We start from the raw sequence: 10700 nt of genomic DNA, 5'->3' as shown, positions 1-10700 counted from the left end.
GTCACGAATACCCATGCGCGGCCGTGCGGCACGAGCTGCAGTGGTCGCGACTCCCTCTGATTTGCCGCAGGGTACTCATGGCCCGCGCTGAACGACACAGGAGGGCGCTCCGCTCGCTCTCGCGCCCCGTGCTCCCGATGACAGGGATGCGACATCCGCGTCTCACGGGTAATCAGCAGGGTAACAGAATCGGCCCTCCTCCCCGACGGGCACAGATGCCAAGGCTAAGGATCATCATCGTGCTCGGCAGCAACGGCGACCGGGGAGATCATCGACAAGATCTGGAAGAAATCGCCCTCCCTCGATGGGCGCGCTAACAAGGACCGAAGGCCGGAGCGGGAGCGGCGGCCCTGGGACCCTCTCCTTGTGTTATATTTTACTTAGCTTATCTCTTTTACTTCTCCTCATGCCTGGCTCATCTGTAACCCCGAGCTTCCCCTTCACGCTATAAAAGGAGGACCGGGGGTCCTGAGACAAGAGACTCTCTAAAGCAAATAGAACACACCCACACTCACTTAGAGCACGAGCGCACTCAAGAGACCTAGGATCAGTTCCCTCTCTCACACTACTGTAACCCCTACTACAGAGTCCCACGTGGGTAACACGAGCAGCTCCCGATACTAGACGTAGGGCCTTCCTTTGCCCGAACCAGTCTAACCCAGTGTCTCCCACGCCACCATCCGAAGCCTTACGCGCATAAAAGAAATTTACTAGTCTAAGTCTCGATCCGCAAATCTTGACAACGACAATGTCCATAGAATTAAATGAGCTACCACCTAGGATAAAAAATGATGTGGCAATAGAGTAAATGAAGAAAGAGAAGAAAATCAGGTCTTGCATGAGATCTAGTTTCTACACACCATCGAAGACATCACGAGAGATGAGTAATATTAAATTTAAGTATGAAATAGTGATGTTTGCATTGGAAAAATAGTATCTAGTCCTAGTTTCTTGATGATGAAATTATGGCTGGTATCTTGGTTAGAACTGCCCGCAGATCGAAGCACAGCGGCAGTTAGTGCTACTGTACTTCACTAGTACGGATTACTGGTAAGTTCTTTTCCAGGGAGAATGAATAATCTGACGTGCTACTAGTAGGTTCGTTCATTGTAGATGGACCGGGCAGAAGCTTCTGCTCGTCGTCTCGCAAGCCGCGGGCGTCTAGATTCCTGTCCCGTCTCACGCGCGTTCGTTCCAAGTTCCGGCCGTTCCGTCCGGTTTTCAAGCGTGTTTCCCGCGATCCGCTCCCCAGCGCGGCGCTGGTTTTTACGGTTCCATTCCAAGCGCCGCCCCGCCCGTCCAGGAAAGAAACGCTGCTTCGGCGACGGATCCGACGGACGGGACGGGTCCGCCGAGTAGAATCGAATTCCGGCGGGGATCGGAGGGAGCACGTGCCCGGCCCGTGAATTCTTCTCGATCGGCGACTGACCGGCGCTGGGTGGCTGCCCCCTGCCTGACGCGCACGCGCTCCGCTTGATGCTCCCCCGTCCCAGGTGGCAACTCCACTGGCCCTGACTCACCTGTGCTCTCTTCGGTACTCCCTCCGGTACTGTCTCCGTTTATTCATTTATCTTACATTATATTATTTATAGTTATAATAAATACAACCGTATCATATTTATATTAAATTTTTTTAAAAAAATTGTTGGCTAAATTATTAGTAAAAAATTGTAAAGTTTGAATATAAGTATGCGTGCGTCCCCCGTGCGCTTTTGACTCGCAAAAAACGACTGTTGGCTCATCTAGCACTTCTAGACAAAACTGCGTAATTTCTTGCAGGGTTTGGAAAAGATGACGAGACCAAAAATACCAAATGCGCTTTCATTGCCACTGTGTACATCTGGTTGACATGCAGAATGTTTCGCTGCATTTCATGGGATCGGAGACGTTTCGAAGACTGCGACCGACCTTAGGCTCGTGCGCAGTACGTTGTCGGACCTTAGGATATAGTAGTAGCAGTGCTTAATGAATACGAGATTATGAATGTTTTTCAAGACAAATCTACAATATGATTCTTTCTACTTCATACACAATATTTTGGAAACTATTAAAAATTGAAGTTTCAAAAGTTAATTTGACTGGATTTTGATAAAATCATACGATCATCTCTATCTAAACATGTACTTATAACCACATGAAACTCGCCTTAAATAACCAGTTTTTTCTTGAGTTTCGATATAATGTAGGTTTGCTAGAGGTTAGAACAACACCCCCAACAATTATGCACTACGTAAGCTGCACAATAGTGCTCTATCTAAATACATTTTTTTGAAACGAATTATCTAAATACATGAAGCTCATCTTAAATAATGCAGTTTTTTTTCCTTTTCAAGTTTTGATACTCCAACAAGCTAATATGTGGTGCAACCGCAATGCATTTGAGGCAACCAGAACCAGCGGCCCAGGGCTCCACAGGCCACGCGCCATTGGCGACTGCAGGGTCCTCCAGATGCCAACCGCTTGGCATCTTCCGGCGGCGGCCGACCGGCCGGACAACGGATAGTTGTTGGAATGGCAGCAGAGTACAGTACGTTGGAGCGCGCCAGTTTTGTATATGCCGGCGTCCACCGTCCATATACCAACCCGCTGTATTTCACGAGATTCTCCGCGCGCGTTTCGACCGGTTTCTAACCATTTTTTCGCTGTGCTCGATCCCCACGATGTTCTCTCTTGATGCGCTTGCTTCGGGTTACTTTCATAAGTAGTACCACGGTGTTCCCCATTAATTAGTGACTACGATTTTGATTTACTAAAACCAAGCAGGAAAAAATGATGGGAACAACTGGGGCTGAATGATCTAAACGCCTGGTAGATGTCCAACTATATCTCTATCTCAGCATGAATTAATGAAAACCTAGGTGCACGGTGCATCGTCAACGGCAAGTAAGACACAGCATGAGGCACACAACAGCGCCGGTTGGACCAGTAGTTCACGCGGCATCGGCGACTCCAGGTGCCACTTCCGGTGTGGCAGCTCCCGGCGGCGGTCCGCGTGCCGGTACGGGAAAGAATAGTCAGCTGGAACTGGAAGCAACAACGGCTAGCAGTTGCGTCGACGTCGCACGTTAACCGATCACTATAGTATAGATCGAATGATGCACAAGTGCACAGCAGCATCGTACCGTACCACAGCCTGCAGCAGCTCAGCCCTTGTTTATTTACCTCCAAACTCCCAACTTTAACACTATGCAAAAAGAAGATTCCCCATCACATCAAACTTGCGGTACATGCATGGAGTACTAAATGTAGACGAAATCAAAAACTAATTGCACAGTTTTGTTGTACTTTGCGAGACGAATCTTTTGAACCTAAATAGTCAATATTTGGACAATAATTCATAAATACAAACGAAACGCTACAGTGTCGCATTTATGGCAAAATATCAATTTTGCAACTCCCAATTTGGGAAGTAAACAAGGCCTCAGAAGTAGTAGATTCCTTTTCGTGGGAGGAGTCTCAGTCACCGGCTACTGCCTAACTACTACAGCAGGTTTGTTCTAAATGGGTCGCGGCGGAAGCTTCTGCTCGTCGTCGCAAGCCGCGGGCGCCCGGATCACTACTGGTTCCCGGCCGGCCGGCCGGCCCATCCCCCGCGCGAGTTCGTTTGAACAAAGGCTCCGGCAACCGACCCGACCAGCCCGACGGACGGGACGAATGCGCCGAGTAGAATCACTCGAATTCCTTTTTTCTTTTCTCGATCGGCGACCGCGCCGCTGGCTGGCCGAGCCCGACGCGCACGCGCTCCGCTCGACGCTTCCCCCCACCCCAAGTCGCAAGTCCGATCCACCCCGACTGCCTGTGCGGTGCTCTCTGCTCTCCTCAGTTTCACCGGGAAAACTTTCATGAGAAAAACAGGGTGGTTTGTTGGCATTGTTGCGTTGGTGTGAGTGACATACTGACAGGCCCAGTGCTAAGTTGTCGCAGCAGCCAGCTATGGACACACGGCCGGGTCGTTTGGGCCGTCACTCGTGTGCTTTTGAGTTTTGACCTATAGAGCCCTAGACTAGAAAAACGGCCGTTGGCTCATCTGATCCTTCTAGTCTTCTAGACAAATTTGCGTAAATTCTTAGGCTCGTGCTCCCTCGTTAGTCAGATCAGGCTAGATTAATGGCTGCGCCATCCCAAGCTAGCAGATCAGGGACGCGTCGGCTCCTCGTCAGCAAAACGGCGCCTCCTCCTTTTGCCACAAGGGCAAAGAACTAGCAGCGCGTTTCGTTCACAATCCGTGGCGCGCGCGTGCCTTCCACAGCCTGCCTGCCGCAGTCAGGGTGACGCCACGGCAGCTGAACGAAACGCGCCCGTGAGGAAGTTACCTCCTAGATCGATCCAAGCAAAAATTGACACAAAGTTTGACGGGGATAAACTGGGCTCATCTCAACTGTTACATACACAAACTACCGCAAAAATACATGGTTCTTATCTTTTCAAAATGTAAAGTGTTTTGTATCGCAAAAAAGAAAGTGAGGTGTTTTAATTTTGTGGAGTACTAAGCTGATCTTCTCAAACTCTAGATAAATTTATATACAAGTATATTGACATCTACATTACCAAATAAATATACTATTTATATATTTTTCATGGTAAATTTAGAAAAAACTAATATAATATTATATATGTTGGTATTTTTTTTAAAAAATAAAAGACTTGTCAAAGACTCAAAGTATGAGAATTTTACTTAGGGTAAACATAAAACACCTTCTTTTTCAACTGGATGAAGCACCTCAAATGACGAATGATCAATCCTCGCATCATTCATGAGGACTCTAAACCTGTCAATTTACCGGATCAGTTCGCCATCAATTCATAGTTTACCGGTCGTAAGTCAGATGCTGTTTTGTCGCCGGGCTCGTGCGCGCGGGCGCAGTCCTACTCTACCTTTCTTGCAATGTGAACCCCGGCCTTCTCAGCTCCTTCGTTTCCAGACCACTTTACCCTCGTCGCGCCATGCCAATCAGCTATCCAAGTGCTTAGTCGACTAATCCGCCCATTCAAAAACCATGCGGCCCACCGGCTCGTCCACGCGCCTCGCGCGCGCGCCGCCGCGCCCACATCATATACACCCGCCGCGCGGGACTCTCCCGCCATTTGATCCGCCCGACTTCTCTTCCCTTCTCCTTCCGATCCCCTCGACACGAGCCAAAGGAAGTGATGGCCCATGCCGCCACCACGGCAGCAGCGCTCTTCTTCTTCTTCCTCCTCCACGCCGCCGTCCGTGCCGACGCGGCGGCGACGCTGTCGCAGGGCCAGTCGTTGGGGGCCAACGACAGGCTCGTGTCGCCCGGCGGCACCTTCGCGCTGGCCTTCTTCACGCCGACCGAGGGCGACCCCTCGCGGCGGTACCTGGGCGTCATGTACGCGCGGGCCAAAGAGCAGACGGTGCCGTGGGTGGCCAACCGCGACGCGCCCGTGAGCGCGTCCTCGGCTTACTCGGCGGCCGTCACGGCGTCGGGCGAGCTGCGGGTCATGGAGGGCGACCGCGTCGCCTGGAGCACCAACACGTCCTCGCCGCTGGGGAACGTCACCCTCGCCATCGTCGATAACGGGAACATCCAGCTGACCGCCGGCGGCGGCGACGGCGGGCAGCCGGAGCTGGTCTGGCAGAGCTTCGACCAACCGGCGGACACATTCCTCCCCGGGATGAAGATCACCCTCGACCGCCGCAACGGGGCCGTCGTCAGCCGGACGCTGTTCACGTCGTGGCGGAGCGCCAGTGACCCCGGCACCGGCGACTTCACGCTCGGACAGGACCCACTCGGCTCCGCGCAGCTCTACATCTGGCGCCGGAGCCCCCGGGGCGGCGGCGGCGCCGGCGGCGAGGAGAACGCCACCTACTGGCGCTCCGGCCAGTGGGCCAACACCAACTTCGTCGGCGTGCCGTGGCGCTCCCTGTACGTCTACGGCTTCAAGCTCAACGGCGACCCGTCGCAGCGCGACGGAGTCATGTCCTACGTCTTCAACACCTACAACACCTCCGAGTACCGGTTCATGCTCCACCCCAACGGCACCGAGACGTGCTACATGCTCCTCGACACCGGCGAGTGGGAGACCGTCTGGTCGCAGCCGACGATCCCCTGCCACGCCTACAACACCTGCGGCGCCAACGCCGAGTGCGCCGCCGGCAACAATGGCCGGCCCGTCTGCACCTGCCTGAAGGGTTTCGAGCCGAGAGACCCGGCGGCGTACGGCGGCGGGAACTGGGCGCAGGGCTGCGTGAGGAGCGCCCCGCTGACCTGCGAGACCAACGTGAGCGGCGGCGGCGGCGGCGGCGTCGGGTTCGCCGACCTCCCCGGCGTGAAGCTACCCAACTTCGCCACCTGGGTAACGACGGTGGGCGACGAGAATGCGTGCAGTCAGACGTGCCTGGCCAACTGCTCCTGCGGCGCCTACAGCTACAGCATCGGCACCAGCTGCCTGACATGGGGCCAAGAACTGCTGGACATCTACCAGTTCCCGGATGGAGAAGGCTACCATCTGCACGTCAAGGTCCCGGCATCCATATTAGGTAAGAACCATGTTCTTGCTTGCTTGGTTATGATTGAAGAACATACGCGTAGAGTTTTCGCTGGGGTAGAAAATTGTTTGGGAAACGAATTTCTTAATTTGCTTGCTAAAAACTGACAAATACTTGAATTCTTTGTTTGTTGGCTGTCCTCAAGAACTGACAAATTGACTGAGCTAAATGTCAAACCAATGGATTTGAGAAAGAATAGCCTTCTTCCAGGAATGCGATTCTAGCCGTGTAGAGAGAGAAATGACATAGGCAAAGTAGCAGTGAGCAGTGTAAATGCATGCGTGTAAAGTTATTGGGGACTCAATCTCGTTGCGCGGCGCCTTCTCTAGTCCACGAGATAAAATTCACCGAGGTAGGCGTGTGCAAGATGGTTGCAAACTTGGACTAGTGAACAGCGATTCTGAAGGGTGAAAACCCCGGCGCGACGACCGTTTCACCCTTAGAAAATCAATGCTTATCCTGTTTATTTTCTGAAGAAAATTGCATTGCCAGAATTATCTGGTTGAGGTACATATGATTTCCAGATGGTGGTGTCACAGTCATACCATTTTCAGTGATTTATTGCCTGTCGTTGTTCGACGATGCGTATAGGCTGATTAAATCAGTAAATGTTCGTCGATTTCAACTTCAACTACGAGTCTATGACAACTTCTGCAAACCATTTGTTTTGGACGTTGACTTGTTAAAAAAGAACAAAATATCGCAATCTCTTGTTCGTCTTAAAGATTAATTGCTTTGGCAACGACGCGTCCTTAGAGTTTTCCCTCAACTAGAATATTCGAGGTAAGGGGAAAAGACAATGCCGTCTGTCGGCTCCATGAAAAGGACCTAACATGGTTTATTGAGCTTTTGGATGAAGCCGAGGTGGACAGTTAGGTTCACCCATATGATATTCCAATCAGCAGTTTAGCACACAGGGAACATGTGAAACATCACATCTGTTTGACCTTGTTTGGTCAGCATGTCATGTCTGACCATATATGGTGATATTTTATATCACCTAGCTAGTCTGAATGCATGTTCAGAAAAACAAATCTTGGACACCTTGACCCATATATTCTTGAATTGCTTTCATCTGCTATGACATCCTGAACCTGAACTGGTTCATTTAACTGTAGAAAAACTAGTTACTGTACATGAGATTTGCACGTGCTGATAACACTTTCTGATGCTTCTCGCTGCACAGACACGGGCTCCAAAACGAGGCGATGGACAACAGTGGTCATTGCAGTTATCGTCGTTGTGGCTGTGTTAGCAGGATGCGGCCTTCTCCTGTGGAAATGCAGGAGAAGAATCAAAGGTGAGGGAAAAAGTTCATATCTGAGACGATTTTTCAGTCAATTTCGCTATTTGAGCACATTATTCACCCCGACCGTGTTTCATCCTGTGCAGAGAAACTTGGCATCGTTGGAAGTAGGGGGAAGCCAAGGCTCCCGTCGCTGCTCCCTGTTCGGGAATCAAGGCAGGATTTCTCAGGGCCGAAGCAGCCTGAGCAAGAGGAGGCAGAGGGCGGCAAGAAGTGCGAGCTGCCGCTGTTCCCCTTGGAGGTGGTAGCGGCGGCCACCGGCGACTTCAGTGCCGACAACAAGCTCGGGGAGGGAGGCTTCGGCCACGTCTACAAGGGAAAGCTCCCCGGCGGCGAAGAGGTCGCGGTGAAGAGGCTGTCCCGGAGCTCCGGCCAGGGCCTGGAGGAGTTCAAGAACGAGGTGATCCTGATCGCCAAGCTGCAGCACCGCAACCTTGTGAAGCTGCTGGGGTGCTGCATCCAGGGGGAGGAGAAGATCCTGGTGTACGAGTACATGCCCAACAAGAGCCTCGACGCCTTCCTATTCGGTACGACGATGACCCGGCATCATTCAATTCTACTTTAATTTCTCACAGCACAATTCTTGCAACAATCTTCAGAGGCTGACAGTGTGGTTGGTTCTGATCGGTGATCTCTGCAGATCCGGCGAGGCGAGGTCTGCTGGACTGGAAGACGCGGTTCCACATCATCGAGGGCATCGCGCGGGGGCTCCTCTACCTGCACCGCGACTCGCGGCTCCGGGTGGTGCACCGGGACCTCAAGGCCAGCAACATCCTGCTGGACCGGGACATGAACCCCAAGATCTCCGACTTCGGCATGGCGCGTATCTTCGGCGGCGACCAGAACCAGGTGAACACGAACCGCGTGGTGGGCACACTGGGGTACATGTCGCCGGAGTACGCCATGGAGGGGCTCTTCTCGGTGCGGTCCGACGTGTACAGCTTCGGCATCCTCATCCTGGAGATCGTGTCGGGCCAGAAGAACAGCAGCTTCCACCACATGGAGGGATCCATCAACATCGTCGGGTACGCGTGGCAGCTGTGGAGCGCCGGCAAGGGGGAGGAGCTCGTCGACCCGGCGGTCCGGGCGGCGGCGGGGGCGGCGACGGCGGAGGCGCTGCGGTGCGTGCACATGGCGCTGCTGTGCGTGCAGGACCACGCGTGCGACCGGCCCGACGTGCCCTACGTGGTGATGGCGCTGGGAAGCGACAGCTGCGTGCTGCCGACGCCCAAGCCGCCGACGTTCACGCTGCAGTGCACGTCGTCGGACAGGGACGGGCTGTTCGGGGGCGGGCATGCCGACGAGTCCTACTCCGCCTGCGACCTCACCGTCACCATGCTGCAGGGGAGGTAGCTACCTAGGATGCAGGGATCCACAGGGGAATTGGACCGGCAAGTGCTTTCGCTACGTGCGTATATAGGATCACAATTTTGTAACTCACTTCACTAATTAATCGACTTCTGAAGAGAGCTGCACAAGATGGTGTTCTTGCTCCACCTGCAGACAGTGCCATACACTACCAATGTTCCATCTATGCCGATAATATGATTCTATTTGCAGCGCCAAGTGTTCAGGATGTCACCACTATCCAGGAGGTGCTCAAGTTCTTTGGAAGAGCATCCGGACTCCACACTAACCTGCACAAGAGCTTGATAGCTCCCATTGCCTGCTCAGATGAACAGCTTCACACTATACAAACCATCCTGCCGATTCCTACCTCTGAATTCCCGATTCAATACCTGGGGCTGCCTCTTTCAGTGACTCGTCTGAAGAAATGTCACTTCCAGCCAATGATTGATAAGGTATCAGCGGGCATGCCCGCTTGGAAGGCTCCCCTTGATGAATAAAGCCGGTAGACTAACAAAGCGGTTATGAGCTCGATCACTGTCCACACATTCACACATTCATCTCCCTAAAAGTTCCGGAATGGGTGCTGCAGGAAATTCACAAGAGGCGTCGTGGTTTTCTTTGGGCCGGCAAACCCGCAGCACATGGTGGCCTGGCCGTCTGTCTGCAGACCGTTTGCTTATGGAGGGCTGGGCATTCCTGACCTACGCATTGCATCACTCTCCTTGAGAATGAGGTGGCTTTGGTTGCAGAAAACGGATTCTAATCGGCCATGGAAACACATGAGGCTAGATTTTGAACAGGATCTGGTTTTGAAACAATTGTTTCAAGCCTCCATTGAGGTACGTGTAGGAGATGGAAATTTGGCGCTGTTCTGGACTGACAATTGGTTGGCACAAGCTTCGCCCAGCATCATGGCGCCGGAATTGTGCAGCTTGATCAGGCCAAGAATCAAAAACCGGCGGGCAGTAGCACAAGGGCTGCAACACAAGCATGGATAAACGATATTGCTGGACGGTTAACAGTAACCGTGCTAACTGAATACATCGGTCTTTGGCATCAGTTACGGCAGGTTCAGTTAACGGCCGGCGTTGAAGATTCAGTCTCCTGGAAATGGGACATCTCCCATTCCTACTCTGCAAAATCGGCCTGCAAGTTCTACAACACCGCCATCGAGTTTGCTGCAGCTGAACCAATTTGGAAAGCTTGGGCACCATTGAAAGTGAAATTCTTCATGTGGTTAGCAGTAAAGAACCGGCTTTGGACAGCCGTCAGGAGGTAAAGGCGAGGGCTGCAGGAGCAAGCAAATTGCGCTCTTTGCGATCAGGAACTGGAGACTGCCGATCATCTCTTCTCCAGGTGCTCCTTCTCAATGCAGGTATGGCACGAAGTCAGTGCAATGCTGAACTTGCAGAACATCATCCCGGCACAAGAAGTTCAGTTGGGCTCGACAAGAGAAGGAGCATCAACGTGGCCAAAAGGAAAGGTTTGGACTCGGCTTTCATGCTTGTCTCATGGAAGCTTTGGAAAGAGCAC

At 52.5% G+C, this 10700-nt stretch overlaps 1 protein-coding gene across 1 annotated transcript; it reads left to right on the top strand.

Moving 5' to 3' along the window:
* The first annotated feature begins 5133 nt into the window (after positions 1–5133).
* LOC140221728 (G-type lectin S-receptor-like serine/threonine-protein kinase B120) lies at positions 5134–9383 on the top strand. The gene is made up of 4 exons (XM_072291578.1): positions 5134–6502; positions 7698–7811; positions 7904–8344; positions 8458–9383. The coding sequence occupies exons 1-4, from the start codon at positions 5149–5151 to the stop codon at positions 9168–9170; spliced, it is 2622 nt and encodes an 873-aa protein (XP_072147679.1). The 5' UTR covers positions 5134–5148; the 3' UTR covers positions 9171–9383.
* Positions 9384–10700: the final 1317 nt, after the last annotated feature.

Source organism: Setaria viridis, chromosome 2 (genome assembly GCF_005286985.2).
Source record: "Setaria viridis chromosome 2, Setaria_viridis_v4.0, whole genome shotgun sequence".
NCBI lineage: Eukaryota > Viridiplantae > Streptophyta > Magnoliopsida > Poales > Poaceae > Setaria > Setaria viridis.
Note: the sequence above shows the minus strand (reverse complement) of the source record. Positions and strands in the feature narration are given on the sequence as shown.

Excerpts from the sequence above, each read along its gene's own strand:
- LOC140221728 (XM_072291578.1), top strand. The coding sequence starts at position 5,149 with ATGGCCCATGCCGCCACCACGGCAGCAGCGCTCTTCTTCTTCTTCCTC. Across the intron at positions 6,503-7,697 it reads GGTCCCGGCATCCATATTAG|ACACGGGCTCCAAAACGAGG; the intron begins GTAAGAACCATG and ends CTCGCTGCACAG. Across the intron at positions 8,345-8,457 it reads CCTCGACGCCTTCCTATTCG|ATCCGGCGAGGCGAGGTCTG; the intron begins GTACGACGATGA and ends TGATCTCTGCAG.